This window comes from Hyla sarda, chromosome 2 (genome assembly GCF_029499605.1).
Source record: "Hyla sarda isolate aHylSar1 chromosome 2, aHylSar1.hap1, whole genome shotgun sequence".
Classification (NCBI taxonomy): domain Eukaryota; kingdom Metazoa; phylum Chordata; class Amphibia; order Anura; family Hylidae; genus Hyla; species Hyla sarda.
Genome location: NC_079190.1, coordinates 318,751,784 through 318,770,946, shown reverse-complemented (window position 1 = coordinate 318,770,946; position 19,163 = coordinate 318,751,784). Strand labels below are relative to the sequence as shown.

Genomic DNA, 19,163 nt, shown 5'->3' with positions numbered 1-19,163 from the left:
TTTGTTTCACATTTATAATCTGTTTTTACTACCATTTGCTGGAAAGATATGACTGAGCTATGAATAGTGCTTGTACATTTTTTTCACATCATTACTCTTGCAGTAATTGACTCAGTTGAGTGGATTGATGTGGCCAGTGACATTCTGGCTTAAGTTATGTCAATACAGTTGTACAAAATAGTTGAACTTCATAGTGAGTTTCATGAGCCATTTTTTTGGTTTTTGTCAAGCTGTATTTTGTCTACAGTATTTATTAGACTAACATGATTGTAAAAATATACCTGTCCTTTGAAAAGAATTGATTTAGTTGATTCAAATATCATTGGTTAAATAATCTCCTCTATAGTTCAAGCATGTAAATGCGTGTGTTTCCGCAACAGAAAAAGCTCCCTTACCAGCAAAAAGAATAACAACCAGTTGACTGTGCAACACAAACATGTTTTCATGTGTGTTTGAGCGTGGAAAGCTGGATGTTTGTCTGAACAAGGAATATTGTGGCTGCATCAAACTGTTGGGTGGAGGATTACCAAAAACAAAAATCGCCAGTCTATTTTGTCTGTTTCCGGGAAAGCTGTTACTGCAAGCTATTAAAGATTTGGTTCTTTATTTTCTTCACATTAACACATACAACTCTAATTTTTCCAGTAACAATCTATAGAGTAAAAGATGAGTTTGCAATAACTTTTTTTATTAGGACTTTATTAATATTTATACATTTTAAGTCAGTTATATGTTTAATACATAACTTTAATCATTCAATCATTAATGTATTTTCATAAAAGGGCTTGTAGTATACCAGCCAATATCTAATGGAGTCTCTGCTGGAACATGTGATGGAAGTAAAATCTAGTTATGTTCTTACCACATTTAATAACAGTATAAACCACCTCCACTGCCACTTGAGTGTGCATGGACAGTTTTGAGGGTCCCCTCTCTGCTCACTAAGGCTCCGCTGGCAATTACCAAACCATATCTTTGTCCAGTAATAACTTAGATAATTATGCTAATAATGCTGTGCAGGCTTTACCACATATCTATGTGACTGTAGTATATTAAATGTGTCTACAATAGACTATAACCGAGGTGCTAAACAGGTGGATTATGATAATACTTTAAAGAAAACACAGTGAAATACAGTATATGTTCATTTCAAGGGTTTTCACTTTGTCCATATACCAATTAAACTATTATTTTTTTATATTTCAAATTTTTTTTGGGATTTTGATCCTTGATTTATGTTACTAAATAGTAGCATTATTGTTTCTGAATATTTCACATGACTAATATTTTGCTTTGAGGTATTAAAACAAAGTATATTAGAATAATGCAGAACTTTTCATTATACAGTGAAACAAACCTTATTTACATAAGAACAAAATAATACACATGGCCAGAACACACACGGATCTACAATGGTCCTCATTTACTTAGAAAATCGAGTTGTAAGTCTATGTTGCTTTCTTACCCGACTGCTTTTTTCCCCTGGTATTTATTATTATGTCGCATGCTGTTTGTCGCATGTGCGTCTTTTTGGCTTGGTTTCCAACTCTTCTGAGTTGTTGGGAAAAAATCCACAACAATTGAACAAATTCGGGTTGGAAAGCTTTATAAATACGTGGGAAAGCTCAGAAATGTCGGGTTACGACCCTTTTTCGGGTTTGGGAGAATCCACATCGGGTCCGTCGGGAAAAAATGTTGCATCGTGTCGCAGACTGGCGCACGATGTCTGCGACATGTCGCAGACAAAGATGCGACAAAAAAACCTGACAAAACAAGTCGGGTTTAGAATAGTAAATTAGGGCCAAAGTGTGGATCAGTGAAAGGGATTCAATAGCTTTCTAGTACTTTTAACATGTGAAAAAAAACTATTGTGGTGTGTTCCATTTCATAATGCCCATAATACAGAACTATAGTGACTTAGGGGCCACGCACATACCTTTGCCAAATTAATTGAAATGTTTTATACATTTTTACAGCTTACAAAAAAATTAAGACTTTATTCTACTACAATTATAACCCATAACAATCTACAAAACAATTATGAAGTTTTTCCTTAACAGTGAAGTAAAGCCTTCACCTTGCCAAATGCAAAGATGATGATCATAGGGCATTGAAATTATTGCTTTCTACACACTTGGGCATAAGTTTCCGTTGATGTTTAACTATAGAATAAAGTAGTTGCTTACAGCTGCAGAATATATTTTTTACAAGAAATATTTGTAGGGGCACTGTTACTTTAAAAAAAACTTGACATATAGAGACATGCCAAAAGTTTTGGCCCCCTCAGGGTCTGAGTGCCTGGACCTTGACCGATTGCTAGAACAACCCAGAAGAAGTGCTAAGCAAGTCAAGCTTACAATGTAAGTCTATGGGCTTGTCTCTGTCAGCCACGCTTTTCTTCTAGCTCTATCCATCAATTGGTCAGAATCTGAACACTTAGCCCCCGACTGATTAAACCTTTTGACATGTCTCTAGGGCATGTCAAAAGTTTTTTTTAAGTTTTTTTTTAAAGCGACAGATTTAAAACATTTCTGAACAGAGGAAAATTATGACACCTTGCAGCTCTTTCCTCTGTGAAGACTTTTTATAGACTTGCTCTTTCCATGGACTGGTGAGTTTGTTCTCCTATTGAACAAGTAATTTGGAATAGGCCTGCCAAGGAAAAAACCTTCTGGCTCAGAGTCCGATGATGAACATGAGGAGTCCTCTTCAGCTTCCATGATCTGGCTGTGTTCTGGATGCCAGGATTTACTTGGCCCCATCCCTGTACCAATAAATAGTCTTGGAAGCACTTCTTGACACCCTGTTGCAGAATATGTTTCACGGAGAGAGGGCTTTAATTGTTTAGTGTTTGATTTCATCAGTGTGTTAGTCCAGGTAGAGCAGTATATGCGAGGGCTGCACTTTGCAGCTGAAGCTCTAATCATATTGCTTTGGTAATTGGATGGACAGTGCATCCTAGGATCTGATGACAAACAGTGCGGGGAGCAATAAAGATTGTCACCATCAATCATAAATTCTGACCTATGAAGAGGTGTCCTGCAATAAGAACAGCAGAAACAGGAGGGCAGTGTATGCCAGTATTGCCCTTTTAATGTTACAAGTTCTCCATCAGGGTCTGTAAAAAAATGATATCATTATAAACATATATACAGTACTTCTTCAATTTATATTGTCTAGTTCTAAGTAAAGCAAACATGAAGTAATACAACTGCTTTTAGGGCAGATATAGACTACTTGCCATATAGTAAGCGTAAACACTACCATCATTAATTAAATGCTTTATAATGATAATTTGGCTTTTACATAAAAACTCACCGATAGGCTCACCACAAGCCTCACAATTCTCAGCATGAAGACGCTGAAAACAGCCACTGCAGAACGGCCTTCCACCTTTCATAACATATTGACTTCCACCTAACACCATCTCACACTCCCAGCAACAGAAGTGTTCCACATGCCAGCAGAGTCCTTCAGCTATGGTACATCTTTCTGACATAATCAGCTACAACAAGGAAAAAAAATAAACCTGCAATTACAGACATACATTTTCTATAAACATAACACTTTAAGATATTTAAGGAAGTTGTACAGCACAATGATCCGCATGTCAGACAGGTAAAAACTTTATACTGCACAAGAACCGCTGTCATGTTTGGATATGAATCCTTACTTGTCAAGCGTTTAACTGTCTCATACACAAGGCAGTGCCCACGGGTCACATGATGGGGGGGGGGGGATACCGTTCAATACTGTGGAACCGCCATAATTTATAAAAATCCTGTGATACACATTTTTGGTCATACTGCCCAGCTCTAACTGCCCAGCCCCAGGCGTCAGTGACCGCAGCGCTGGCAGGGGGTCCCAACGGCCGGGCCCCCTGCGATCAGACGTGTTATCCCCTATCCTTTTGTTTAGGGAATAACATGTCTAGGAGCGGAGTACCCCTTTAAGCTTACTGTCCACCAGTACCCTGAAGTCCTTTTCTGGAGAAGATTTATCTAATGTCTTATTATTTAGCACATAATTGTAAATTGTTCTTATGGCCCAAGTGCATAACCTTACATTTACCCACATTAAATTGAATTTGCCATCTCTATGCCCAAGCCTCCAGTATCCCCAGATCCCTCTGCAATATTATGTTATCCTCTTCTGTGGTGATCACCTTACCCAATTTAGTGTAATCTGCAAATATTGAAATATTGAAATTATACTCTGTAATCCCTTTACAAGGTTATTTATAAACATATTGAAAATAAGTGGACCCAGTATTGACCTCTGTGGTACCCCACTTGTAACTGTCACCAATGCAGAGCCAGTTGCCAAATAATTTACATATATTCTTCCCTAGTCCCAGCATCCTCATTTTATGTACTAACCTTTTGTGTGGCATGGTATGAAATACCTTAGAAATGTTCAGATATACAGCATCTACAACTTCACCCTGATCCAATCTATAACTGACTTTATAGAAGCTGATCAGATTAGTCTGTGTTAGGAGATTATTCCTTCTGTTAAAAATCTTACCCACAACAGATGTTAAATTTACAGTCCTATAGTGTCCAGGATCCCTTTTTGATCCGTTTTTTAATTTTGGCACCATATTTGCTATTCTCTAGTCCAGTAGAACAATTCCTGTCATTATAGAATCTTTAAATATTAGGAATAAAGTTCTGTATAGGTTTGGTGCTTAAAGGGGTATTCCAGTAAAACATTTTTTTACATATCAAGTGGCTCCAGAAAGTTAAACAGATTTGTAAATGACTTCTATTAAAAAATCTTAATCCTTTCAGTACTTATGAGCTTCTGAAGTTAAGGTTGTTCTTTTCTGTCTAAGTGCTCTCTGATGACACAAGTCTCGGGAACCGCCCAGTTTAGAAGCAAATTCCCATAGCAAACCTCTTCTAAACTGTGGTATGAGGGCTAATTTTTTGCGCCGTGATCTGTACTTTTTTATAAATACCATATTTGCTTATACAAAACTTTTATTACATTTTTTATAAAAAAAGTTTAAAAAAAAGCAGCTATTTTGGACTTTTTTTTTTTTTTACGTTCACGCCGTTCACCGTACGGGATCGTTTACATTTTATTTTAATAATAGGTATATTTACGCATGTGGCGATACCAAATATGTATATAAAATAAAAAAATTTACACTTTTTGGGGGTAAAATAGGGAAAATGGGACAATTTACGTTTTTATTGGGGAGGGTGTTTTTCACATTTTTTTTACTTTTTTACTTTTTATTTTTACACTCTTATAGTCCCCATAGGGGACTATTTATAGCAACCATTCGATTGCTAATCCTGTTCAGTGCTATGTATAGAACATAGCACTGATCAGGGTTATCGGTCATCTTCTGCTCTGGTCTGCAGGAAGGCCGATCAGAGCAGAAGACTCCCGGAAGACAGTGGAGGCAGGTGAGGGGACCTTCGTCTGCCGTGCAGGATGATCGGATCGCCGCGGCAACGCTGCGGGCGATCCGATCATCCTGTTAAGTGACCGCGATGCTGCAGATGCCGTGATCTGTATTGATCACGGCATCTGAGGGGTTAATGGCGGACATCTGCGGGATCGCGGGTGTCCGCCATTACCGGCGGGTCCCTGGCTGCAATCCACAGCCGCGACCTGCTGCGCATGATGCCGGCATCGCTCCGATGCCCGCGGTTATGCTCAGGACGTAAATGTACGTCCTGGTGCATTAAGTACCACATCACCAGGACGTACATTTACGTCCTGCGTCGTTAAGGGGTTAATAGCTTTTCTGCTGCCACCATTATACTTGGCGACTTATAACAAACACCTATCAGTTGTTTATTATTCTTACCCCCTCCCCTTATTTCCACCCAAAGAGACTCCGCATGATCATTTTGCTCACCTTTGTCCTCACACAGAATGGGCCTAAGACAGGATTTTACATATAAACAAACCCCTCCCTCTTTCTTACATACACTCATTCCTGTACAGAATGTATCCCTGTAGATTAACTGCCCAGTCATAGCTCGCATACAGCCATGTCTCACTTTATACTGTATAGTTACATAGTATGGTTGAAAAAAAAAACATCCATCCATCAAATTCAACCAAGGAATTGAAGGGAAGGAGTATGGTTGGATGAAGGGATGTGAATTTATATTTCTGCATAAGCATTAATGTATATTGTTCTAGTAACGTATCTAACCCTGTTTTGAAGCTTTCAACTGTTCCTGCTAAGACCAGTGTCAGGGACCGACCAGGGGGACGGAGAGTGAGCCCTAAACTGACCCTAAAACCGCTCTACCTGCCTACTTGCCCATCCACCCTAACCGGTGGATCGACAACTGGGCGCAAGTCCCTTTCTGATCTAAAGTGCAGAGGCCTAATAAAAACACATACTAATAAATAGTGGGTCACAAACCAGAAACATAACAAGAACATAGAACTCTATAGTATAAAGTTCAGAGGACACAGATCAGAGAGTTAGTACAGAGGACACTATATCAGCGGACATGAACAGAACTCTAAATATTTATTATTTCTTGATTTCAGATCTTTGGAGTTCAAAACACCAGATAGGAAAACGGATGAGTCTGAACATACTCCAGAGACAAAACAGGAGTAAGCTGAATCCCCTAGCAAAACCTCCGGTAGACACAGCAATAACAATACCTTTACCTGGGGACAGGTAAACGGGATCTATCGTTAAACAGGAATACTCGCAATCCCACCGAACACCTCCAGTAGACACTGAGGACAAGTAACAGGGATGCCAAGTTATAACTCATAAAACAGATACAACAAAATATAATTATAGAACACTGTTCACACTGAACACAAGACAGGAATCGCAAACCTATAGAACACCTCCAGCAGATGCAGGAATAATAATACCCTCTGAGTCCCCATGGACAGGTAACAGGGATGCCAAACACAGTGTGACACATAGCAGGAAGGATATACAAATCCTAAAACCATACTAACACAGATTAAAATCCACTATAAGCATGCCACCTAACCATGGCGTGTGATAATGTCACGTCTGGGCAGGGAAGGAGTGCACACTATTCTCGCCAACTCCCCTGTCCCTGCCTACTTAGGTACCTGCCCTAGAGGTCCGTAACAATGGTGACAGTAATTTCCTAAATAAGTGAGGGACAGTCAAAAAGTCACAAAAGCAGAATAAACTGAATGAGCACAGAGATAGCTAGGTAAGTTACTAAAAACTATCACAAGCAGAGAATGACTGGAAAGGGCCTCCTTATATATGCCTGAGCTGCAACCAGGAGGACTCTAATTGGCTCAGCAAGCTTAACCACACCAAGGGGCACAGAGGCGTCATCCCAGCAACCAAAACAAACAACAGGGCTCGAAATCATTAATCCTATGGGTTCCGGCAGAACAGTCATCATAACCAGTTCCTGAAGTAGACCTTTACCATAAGAACTATGAATTTATCGAACAAAGGTGTGTCGTCCCTTGAGACTCTAATCTTTTCTTCTCCAGACGGAGAGTCCTTTTCTTCTCCAGTCCTTTGAGGGGGACCTGGAACAGTTTTTCCCCATATTTTTTTGTATGGGCCATTTATATACTTATATACATTGATCATATCCCCCCTTAAAGGTCTCTTCCAAAGACTAAAAAATGTAATCTTTTTTATCTTTTCTTATACTGTAGCTAAGATGTTCCATGCCCTTTATTAGTTTAGTCACGTGTCTCTGCACCCTCTCCAGCTCCACAACGTCCCTTTTATGAACTAGTGCCCAAAACTGAACAGCATATTCCAGGTGAGACCGCACCAATGCTTTATAATGGGGTAGTATTATGTCCTTGTCCCTTGAGTCTAGGCCTCTTCTGATACATGACAATATCCTGCTGGCCTTAGAAGCAGCTGCCTGACATTGCATGCTAGTCTGTAGTCTATGATTAACAAGTACACCCAGATCCTTCTCTACCAGTGACCGAAAGACCTTGACTTTCCTATCAGACGTCTATGAGGGACAGTATCAAATGATTTAGCAAAATCCAAAAACACAATGGCGGAGATTTATCAAAACCTGTGCAAAGGAAAAGTTGCCCAGCTGCCCATAGCAACCAATCAGATTGCTTCTTTCATTTTGCAGAGGCCTTGTTAAAAATGAAAGAAGCGAGCTGATTGGTTGATATGGGCAACTGGGCAACTTTTCCTCTGCACAGGTATTGATAAATCTCCCCCTATATTCACTGCCAACCCTCTGCCAAGGCTTTTACTTGCATCTTCATAAAAGCAAATTAAGTGGGTTTGACAACTTCTATCCTTAGTAAACCCATGCTGGCTATCACTTATAATACTATTGTCCCCTAAGTATAACTGTATGTAGTCCCTTATGAGTCCTTCGAACAATTTTCCCACTATGCACGTTAGACTTACCGGTCTATAATTGCCTGGGGAAGACCTAGAGCCCTTTTTGAAGATTGGTACCTCATTCGCCTTGCGCCAGTCCCTCGGCACAATACCAGACACCAGTGAATCTCTAAATATCATGAACAAGGGTACATATATTACTGAACTTCGTTCTCTATGAACTATTGAGTGTAATCCATCCGGTCCTGGAGAATTGCTTACATTTACTTTACTTAATTTACCTTGGACCATATTTACAGGGTGGGCCATTTATATGCATACACCTTAATAAAATGGGAATGGTTGGTGATATTAACTTCCTGTTTGTGGCACATTAGTATATGTGAGGGGGGAAACTTTTCAAGATGGGTGGTGGCCATGATGGCCATTTTGAAGTCGGCCATTTTTTTATCCAACTTTAGTTTTTTCAATAGGAAGAGGGTCATGTGACACATCAAACTTATTGGGAATTTCACAAAAAAAAAACAATGATGTGCTTGGTTTTAACGTAACTTTATCATTTCATGAGTTATTGACAAGTTTCTGACCACTTATAAAATGTGTTCAATGTGCTGCCCATTGTGTTGGATTGTCAATGCAACCCTCTTCTCCCACTCTTCATACACTGATAGCAACACTGCAGGAGAAATGCTAGCACAGGCTTCCAGTAGCCGTAGTTTCAGGTGCTGCAGAATGGGCAAAACAAAAATTGGAACAGGACCCTCACTTTACGCAGAAGATTTTGTTCTGTGATGTTATGTAAATGGTGAAGTTAACCAACAAAACCACCACTATTGGTCTGACACTAACCCACATTGGATAGATCCCTCCAAGACTGGAACACAAAAATTGATGGTATGGTGTGGTATATGGGGTACAAAGATAGTGGGGCCATTCTTCATCAATGGAAACCTCAAGGCCACTGGATATGCAAAATTGCTACATGATGATGTGTTTCTCTCTTTATGCACTGAAGCTGGCACGTTCCCTGAGTTTTTCCAGCAAGATGGTGCACCACCACATTATGGGTGTCAGGTCCGAGCATTCCTAGATGAACAGTTTCCTGGAAAGTGGCTTGGTCGTCGTGGGCCAGTTGAATGGCCCCCAAGGTCTCCCGATCAGACCCCCTTAGACTTTTATCTTTGGGGTCATCTGAAGACAATTGTCTATGCTGTGAAGATACGAGATGTGCCGGACGTGAAACTAGGGATACAGGAAGCCTGTTCTAGCATTTCTCCTGCGGTGTTGCTATCAGTGTGTGAAGAGTGGGAGAAGAGGGTTGCATTGACAATCCAACACAATGGGCAGCACCTGAAACTACGGATACTGAAGCCTGTGCTAGCATTTTTCCTGCGGTGTTGCTATCAGTGTGTGAAGAGTGGGAGAAGAGGGTTGCATTGACAATCCAACACAATGGGCAGCATATTGAACACATTTTATAAGTGGTCAGAAACTTGTAAATAACTCATGAAAGAATAAAGTTACGTTAAAACCAAGCACATCCTTGTTTTTCTTGTGAAATTCCCAATAAGTGATGTCACATGACCCTCTTCCTATTGAAAATACAAAAGTTGGATTTAAAATGTCCGACTTCAAAATGGCCGCCATGGTCACCACCCATCTTGAAAAGTTTCCCCCCTCACATATACTAATGTGCCACAAACAGGAAGTTAATATCACCAACCATTCCCATTTATAAATGGCCCACCCTGTACATTAAGCCAGTTTAGTACATTACATTATGTGTTTCCAGCACTGACCGGCTGCGTCAGCTCCTCCCTCTTCCTTCGTATATACAGAACTAAAGAACCCATTCAGTAGCTCTGACTTCTCTAGACCACCAGTGACCACCTCCCCATTGTCCTACTAGCTGTGTCATTGTTTTTTTTTTTTTTTTGCATTTATATATCTAAAAAAAAAATTGGGATTTGTTTTTCTTTTCTCAGATTTGTATCTTTAAAATGGAATGTTTTTTGTTATTTATTGCTCTTTTAACATCAGCTGTCAGCCGTGTAGGATTAAAGGACATCTGCAATGTGATTAACACTTATCCCCTATCCACAGGATAGGGGATAAGTGTTTGATCGCGGGGGGTCCAACCGCTGGGACCCCCTGTGATCTCCTGTACGGGGCTGCGGCTGTCCCGTGCAGGGGGCGTGCTGGCCGCAGCATGACGTTGCAGCCGACATGCCTCCTCCATACATCTCTATGGGAGAGGCGTGGAGGCAGCGTTCGTGCCTCCCCGCCTCCCCCATAGAACTGTATGGGGGACGGGGAGGAGACGGGGCATCACCGTCGACCTCTAGGTTGACGCTACGCGCCTTAGCGCTCACCATGAGCGCTAATGGCGGCGCCCCATACAGGAGATCACAGGGGGTCCCAGCGGCCCCCCCGCAATCAAACACTTATCCCCTATCCTGTGGATAGGGGGATAAGTGTCATACCGCTGCAGTTGTCCTTTAAGTTTTAATCGTTTATACTTGTTTTCCATAGGAATAAATTTAGCTGTATAGTTATTCAGAGTTGATTTGAAAATTTCCCATTTATCATCCGTACCAGTATTTGACAACAGTTCCTCCAAGTCTATGTCCTGTAGTGCAGCTCTTAGCCCAGGGATATTTGCCTTAATTATATGTTTTTGCCATCCCAACCTGCATTTGTTTTCTACATTTTAAGCCAAAAGTAAATATATTGTGGTCGCTATTACCAAGGTTTTCATGAACAGTTACATTTCCAACCAACCCTGCATTGTTAGAAATTACCAGATCATCACTTCTTGTTGGGTCCTCCACAAACTGGGCCATAAAATTATCCTGCAATAAATTTAGGAATTGTCGCCCCTTTATAGTTTTAGCCGGCCCCCGACCCCAATCTAGATCTGGATAGTTAAAATCTCCCATTATTACCAGTGTATTTGTGTATGCAGCTGACCTATCTCCTCAGTGGTGTTGGGGGGGGGGGGGGGGGGTCTATAGATTTCACAAAAAAATTTATTTTCAGTGTTGCCCTCCTTTTGTAAATCTACCCAGAGGGATTCCACATCCTTAGAATCATTATACGCTATGGCATTGTTCACACTGACTTTCATACCGCTTGTAACATACAGACAGACTCCACCACCTTACCTGTTCACCCTATCCTTGCCAAACAGTGTGAACCCCTGAAGATTGACAGCCCAGCCATGTCTCAGTGACATCACCTATATCAATGTGTTCCTCCAGTATCAAGGCCTCAAGCCCCCTCCCATATACTTGCATTGAGGGGATGGAGCTTGATGTCACACAGGGGCGGAGTCGTGACGTTACGATACTCCGGCCCCATGGTCATCACGCTCCGGCCCCATGAGCCTCCAGCGCTGCAGAGAGCTCGCAAAGGTGGGTGCTGAATGACAGATTGTGGGGCTCCCGAGCGGCGGCCCTTGTGATCAGACATATTATCTCCTATCCTTTGGAAAGGGGATCAGATGTATTAGGACCGGAGTACCCCTTAAAGCTTGCTGCCTAACACCCTGAACCCTAAGGACACTGCACCTACCTCTTACTGTGTCATTGTTGCCAATGTGCACCATGACCGCTGGGTCTTCACCAGCCCCTCCCAGTAATCTGTTCACCCAGTCCGTGATGTGCCGAACTCATGCACCAGGAAGACAACACACTGTTCAACGGTCTGTGTGACATATCGTCCTGTCTGTCCCCCTAATAATAGAGTCCCCCTTATTTAAAATAAAATGTAGTTCTTCTTATCAGGTCACTGTTGCAATGTACTGTGGGGGAGATTTATCAAAACCTGTCCAGAGGAAGAGTTGCTGATTTGCCCATAGCAACCAATCAAATTGCTTTTTTCATTTTTCAGAGGCCTTTTCAAAATAAAACAAGCAATCTGAATGGGCAACTAAGCAACTTTTCCTCTAAACAGGTTTTCATAAATCTCTACCAATGTGTTTTCAAACACCTTTTTGTCATTTCAGCAATTTGGCTACAATTGTACCAGAGAAGTTAGACTTCAATTCCCATGTGCAGCAATAAATCTTGGATGTTTATAACCCTGTCATGGGTTTATTGATTGTATTTAATTGAACTGCTTTTGAAAGCCACTATCCACAGTAACACCCCACAAATGCTCTGACCTAGTCCTCTAACCATCTCAATTTCACCCTTGTCAAAGTTGCCCAGATGCTTACACTTGCCATTTCCCCTGCTACCAATACATCATTTTCGATACTTTATCATATCCAACCCATTCACAAGTGAGGTAATTTCATCAGATAATTTTAGCACTTCACCTAGGTCAGGCCATGGTTTTCTTTTGGTGCCTGCATAGCATAAAGGTGGCCAGAGTGCTCAGTGCCCAAGAAGGACATCAGGTTATGGCAGCTTACCTACTGGTACACTAACCAGTCCTGCAGCATTATGCTTGTCCATGAGTCATAGACAAAAGATGACTCATGGACCAGGCTGCATGTGCAGACATACCAATCACCTTCCACCACCACAAGGGAGGGACACGCCCCCCTCCCACCACCACAAGGGAGGGACACACCCCCTTCCCCTGAGAGGATTTCTAACACTGTGAGCTAATGAAAAGAGGTATTTTTTTAAATAATAAATAGAGGTGATAGAGGCATAAAAATTAGATGTTCCCGTGTCAGGATTAGGTACTGAGTAAGGCTGGGTTCACACCACGTTTTCTTAAATACGGTTCCCGTATACGGTTTGGAAGGGAGGGGCGGGGCTTAATCGCGGCGCCCGCACTCAGCCGTATTCGGGAACCGTATTTAATGCAAGTCTATGAGCCGACCGGAGTGAACCGCAGCCTTCGGTCGGCTTAGTTTTCGGCCGTATGCGGTTTCCCGACCGCAGGCAAAAACGTGGTCGACAACGTTTTTGCCTGCGGTCGGGAAACCGCATACGGCCGAAAACTAAGCCGACCGGAGGCTGCGGTTCACTCCGGACGGCTCATAGACTTGCATTAAATACGGTTCCCGAATACGGCTGAGTGCGGGCGCCGCGATTAAGCCCCGCCCCTCTCCTCCAAACCGTATACGGGAACCGTATTTAAGAAAACGTGGTGTGAACCCAGCCTAACATATATTTTTTTTCTTTTTTGTGGGATCTGACATCTTCAAATTGAGAAAGAAGTTTATATGCAGATTTAAAGGTAATTTGTTGTTAATGTCCCCAGCACTAACCTGTTGATAAAGGCAGGTAGTGCAGATGACACTGATGATAATGATACTTACCTATGCCTGATTCACAGCTCCATTCGCCCGTTATACTTCTTATTTGGGCGGCAGGCTTGGTGCATGGATGGCACCCGAGGAGCACACTGACGTCAATGCTGCTTTCCCAGGCCTATTTGCAGCTGTGCTGAGTGAGGAAGCTGCATTAGTGACATAATTGTGCTCTAGAACGCTATCAATGCACCAAGCCTGCGGCCTGAATAAGGAGGATAATGGGCATACGGGAAAACAAAAGTATCATTATTATTAGGGTCACCAGCACTACCAGTCTGTACCAATAGGTTAGTGCGGGTGACACTGATGACTGATTTGCTTTAAGTTTTATTATTATTATTATTATTATATTGCAATTATTATTGATGTAACAAGGCAAAATGCATGCCACACCAGGATGCCAATTTGTATGACTTTGGTTCATTTTTTATTTTTATTTTTTCTTCTTCTTTATTGTTCATAGAGTTTTCTTTTTGTGTAGAATGGGAGTGAATGCCCAGCAGAGTAGTAATGCCTCTAGTCATATTTCTAGACATAAAGGAGATTAACCAAAACTGAAAAGTGAAGTAGTTGCATTGAATAACAGGTTGCATTGTAAACAGAGCTGGAATCTGATTGCTATGGAAAACTACTACACTTTTTTTTCTTGTACCATTTTTAAAACATTGAGGACAGATTTACCATTGCAAATGTGTCAGATTTCTCTTATGTGCGTGTACAAATCTGGCATAAATTAACCAACTTATAGTTGATCTAAACTTCAAATAGATAGGCTGCAGATGCACCAGATTTATTTAACAGCCTTTTAACTGTTTTAGTAAATCCTTTCTATTCTCCTCATTAGGGGAGATTTATCAAAACCTGTTCAGAGGGAAACCTGCCGAGCTGCCCATAGTAACCAACCAGAATGCTTTTTATTTATTTTTTATTTTTATTTTATTTTTAACCCCTTAAGGACCCGGAGTTTTTCCATTTTTGCATTTTTGTTTTTTCCTCCTTACCTTTAAAAAATCATAACTCTTTCAATTTTGCACGTAAAATCCATATGATGGCTTATTTTTTGTGCCACCAATTCTACTTTGTAATGACGTCAGTCATTTTACCCCAAAATCTACAGCAAAACAGGAAAAAAAAATCATTTTAAGACAAAATTGAAAAAAAAAAACGCAATTTTGTAAATTTTGGGGGCTTCCGTTTCTACGCAGTAAATTTTTCGGTAAAAATGACACCTTGTTATTCTGTACGTCCATACGATTAAAATGATACCCTACTTATGTAGGTTTGATTTTGTCGTACTTCTGGAAAAAATCATAACTACATGCAGGAAAATGTATAAGTTTAAAATTGTCATATTCTGACCCCTATAACTTTTTTATTTTTCTGTGTACAGGGCGGTATGAGGGCTCATTTTTTGCGCCGTGATCTGAAGTTTTTAGCGGTACCATTGTTGCATTGATATGACTTTTTATATCATGAAAAAATGAATAAAATAAGTGACCAAAAATGCACTATTTTGGACTTTGGAATTTTTTTTGCGTGTACGCCATTGACCTTGCGGTTAAATTAACGATATAATTTTATAATTCGGACATTTCCGCACGCAGTGATACCACATATGTTTATTTTTATTTATGCTGGGTTTTTTTTAAATGGGAAAAGGGGGGTGATTCAAACTTTTATTAGGGGAGGGGTTAAATGATCTTTATTCACTTTTTTTTTTCCACTTTTTTTCAGTGTTATAGCTCCTATAGGGACTTATAACACTGCACACACTGATCTTTTACATTGATCAGTGGTTTCTCATAGGAAACCACTGATCGATGATTCTGCCGCTTGACTGCTCATGCCTGGATCTCAGGCATTGAGCAGTCATTCGGCGATCGGACAGCATGGAGGCAGGTAGGGATCCTCCAGCTGTTCGGGATGCCGCGATTTCGCCACAGCGATACCGAACAGCTCCCTGAGCTAACCGGCATGGTTTTACTTTCACTTTAGACGCGGTGTTCAACTTTGAACACCATGTCTAAAGGGTTAAAAGCTATTAGTCCCGGCCGTTGTTAGAGGCCGGGCCCGACCCGCTATGATGCGGCGTCACGCCGTGGCCCCGCGTTATAGAACGGGAGTGGACTCATGACGTACCGGTACGTCATGGGTCCTTAAGAGGTTAAAAGGCCTCTGAAAAATAAAAGAAGCGATCTGATTGGTTGCTATGGGCAACTCGGCAACTTTTCCTCTGGACAGGTTTTCATAAATCTTCCCCATTGTGTTTTTAGATGTGTCTGACAATTTTAGAACAATGCAATAATCCTGAAAGGTAAACAGTAAAACACTAAGACATTTACCTGAATGTCGCCATTTTGCCTTGTAAACAATAAATCATTAATAAAACAATAAAATTAACATTCAGGTTAACAGTAGTTTTCCTATTGTGGTAGTTTCTCTATTACCTGGTCACAGGTTGCACACCGAGCTCTAGTAAGTTCTGCATGATGACGTCCACAGTATATTCTGGTGTCTTCCAGAAAGTATATGAACTGTAACAAGGGAAGATTGCATGTCTCACAGACAAAGCATTTAAGATGCCAGCGAAGATTCATATCTTGAAATCTTTCTGTACAGACAGCTGTGTCTCCCACAAGAATCTTGCCACCACACTAAAAAAATACAAATCATATGCCAAAAGGAAAAGATTAAGAATTTAAGACACAAAACAAGAACAAGTATGTTCCGTTTTACAGCTGCCACTGTACTTCAGGCAACTTTGACTGGCATATTATGGGCACTTTTTTTGTGCCAATACTATGGCTTAGAAGGTCTCAAAGTTCTCAAGTTCTTAAAACTCAAGGCATCGGCCCGTAATATGGAAGTGTGAAACTAAACTCAATGTGGTAAGTGCCTAGGCCAAAACTATACATTCCTATAAAATCCATATACCGTACATGTACATGCATATTTTTTAATCTGTTCTGAAAAGAAAATAGCTTACAGTAGGGTCACTTTCTGATGTTTGACAGTGGAAATAGTAAAACATTGTCTTCTGTCAGCCAGTGCACATATTGAGGGAGATTTATCAAAACCTGTGGAAGGTTGCGTCTTTCATTTTTGAAAGGGCCTCTCAAAAATGAAAGAAGCAATTATCCAGAAAGATGAACGGGTATGATCAGCAGAATCTGAGCTGGCTAGGAGAAGTGTGCAGCATGTGCTGCCCTTGTACATGAGTGATTTATAAACGTGTCACAAAAAATTTGCTTGCAGCTTGTTTTAATGGGATTCTGATGCTCTGTGAACACTGCTGAATTTCAGGATGAAATGTATTAAAAAAGCTCACTGGAGTTTGTACATGTCCACAAGACACCCATTCTCGACCCATTACTTACTTGTCAGCCACTGGTACCGGTAGGCGACAAGGGTCCCTTGGCAGGCAGCCGAGGAAGCAGCGGAGGCAGTGGAGGGATACAGCAGGAGGTGAGGCCTGTGTGCCTCCTGCTGTTGCATTAGTACAACTCCCAGTATGCACAGTCAAAGGGAATGCTGGGAGTTGTAGTTTTAAAGAAGCTGGAGGCACACAGGTTGGGAAACAGTGAGTTAGGTAACAGTTTCCCAACCAGTGGGCCATGTCTCCAGCCTTTGCAAAAATACAACTCCTAGCATGCACTGACAGCCGAAGGGCATGCTGAGAGTTGTAGATATGCAACAGCTGGAGGCACACCACTACAACTCCCAGCATGCCCTTTGGCTGTCCGTGCATGCTAGGAGTTGTAGTTTTACAACAGCTGGAGGCACACTGGTTGGGAAACACTGTGTTAGGATCTGTTGCCTTACTTAGTGTTTCCCCACCAGTGTGTCTCCAGCTGTGGCAAAACTGTACCCCCCCCCCCCCCCCCCGCAGCTCAAACTCCCAGCAGGAAACTTGCTGCAAACCCCTGCCCATGTGAATGTACCATAAAAATACTACACTACACTTCACAAAATAAAGAGTAAAACACTACATATACACACGCCCTTACACAGTTACCACGCCCTCCCCCCCAATAAAAATTTAAAATGCCATGTACGGTACTGTTTCCAAAATGGAGCCTCCTGCTGTTGCAAAAAAATGACTTCCAGCATTGCCGGACAGCCATTGACTGCCAGGCATGCTTTGAGTTTTGCAACAGCTGGAGGCACCCTGTTCGGGACACAATGCCGTGGGGTATTTTTGGTGGAGGATGCAAACAGGGTATTTGTGTACTTGGAAGAACTTGGGTTACAAATTTGGGGGGCTTTTTCTCCTTTTACCTCTTGTGAAAATGAAAACTAAGAGGCAACATCAGCATGTTAGTGTAAAAAAAGTTTTTTTTTTTATACTAACATGCTGATGTTGCCTCTTAGTTTTCATTTTCACAAGAGGTAAAAGGAGAAAAAGACCCCAAAATTTGTAACCCAATTTCTCCCAAATACGAAAATACCCCATATGCGGACGTAAAGTGCTCTGCGGGCAGACAATATGGCTCAGGAGTGAGAGAGCACCATGTACATTTGAGGCCAAATTTGCATTGGAAAGGCTTATTGTTGCAGCAGTTGCAATGCTAAAAAAAAAAAAACCACCCATATATGACCCTATTTTGGAAACTGCACCCCTTGTTACAATCCTTGAGAGGTGTAGTGAGCATTTACACCCCACAGGTATCTAACAAATTTTTGGAACAGCGGTCCGTGAAAATACATTTTTTCTTCATTTTCACGTCCAACTTTAACAAAAAGTCGTCAAACACCTGTGGGGTGTAAATGCTCACTGTACCCCTTGTTACGTTCCTTGAGGGGTGTAGTTTACCAAATAGTGTGCCATGTGTTTTTTTTTTTTTTTTGCAGCTCTGGCATCCTGGGGGCTTCCTAAATGCGACATGCCCCCCAAAAAAACATTTCAGCAAAATTCGCTCTCCAAAAGCCAAATTTTGCTCCTTCTCTTCAGAGCCTTGTAGTGCGCCCGCAGAGCACTTTATGTCCACATATGGGGTATTTCCATACTCAGAAGAAGTGGGGTTACAAATTTTGGGGGCTTTTTCTCCTATTACCCCTTGTGAAAATCAAAAATTTGGGGAAACACCAGCATTTTAGTGAAAAAATTAAATAACATTTTATTATTTTTATGTCCAAATTTAACAAAAAGTCGTCAAACACCTGTAAGGTGTTAAGGCTCACTATAACCCTTGTTACATCCCTTCAGGGGTGTAGTTTCTCAAATAGTTGCCATGTGGGGGGACAGTTTGCTGTTGTGTCACCCTGGGGGCTTCCTAAATTTGACATGCCCCCCGAAAACCATTTCAGCAAAATTCGCTCTGCAAAAGCCCAATGTCGCTCCTTCCTTTCTGAGCCCTCTAATGAACCCACAAAGCACTTTACATCCACACACGAGGTATTTCCTTACTCCAGAAAAATTGGTCTACAAAGTTTGTAGGGGGTTTTCTCCCTTTACCCCTTGTTTTTACAAGGGGTAAAGGGAGCAAAACCCCTACAAACCCCTGAAACAAATGGTGCTACAAGAACATGCTAGTGTGAAAAATGGAGATTTTGATTTTTTGTTATCCACTT

General features: G+C 41.3%; 1 protein-coding gene across 8 annotated transcripts in view; it reads right to left on the bottom strand.

Annotated features, from left to right (window-relative positions):
- Positions 1–605: 605 nt before the first annotated feature.
- PRICKLE4 (prickle planar cell polarity protein 4) overlaps positions 606–19,163 on the bottom strand; it is a 108,694-nt gene continuing 90,136 nt past the window's right edge. For 5 of the 8 annotated variants that reach the window (XM_056557758.1, XM_056557760.1, XM_056557763.1 and 2 more), the window contains 3 exons: positions 16,040–16,246; positions 3,319–3,505; positions 608–3,118 (listed from right to left, as the gene is read on the bottom strand). In XM_056557758.1, the coding sequence (XP_056413733.1) occupies positions 2,547–3,118; positions 3,319–3,505; positions 16,040–16,246 (966 nt within the window). In that variant the 3' untranslated portion in view covers positions 608–2,546. Of the gene's footprint in view, positions 3,119–3,318; positions 3,506–16,039; positions 16,247–19,163 lie in introns of all 8 variants that reach the window. The other 3 variants (XM_056557765.1, XM_056557759.1, XM_056557766.1) reach the window with 3 other exon arrangements.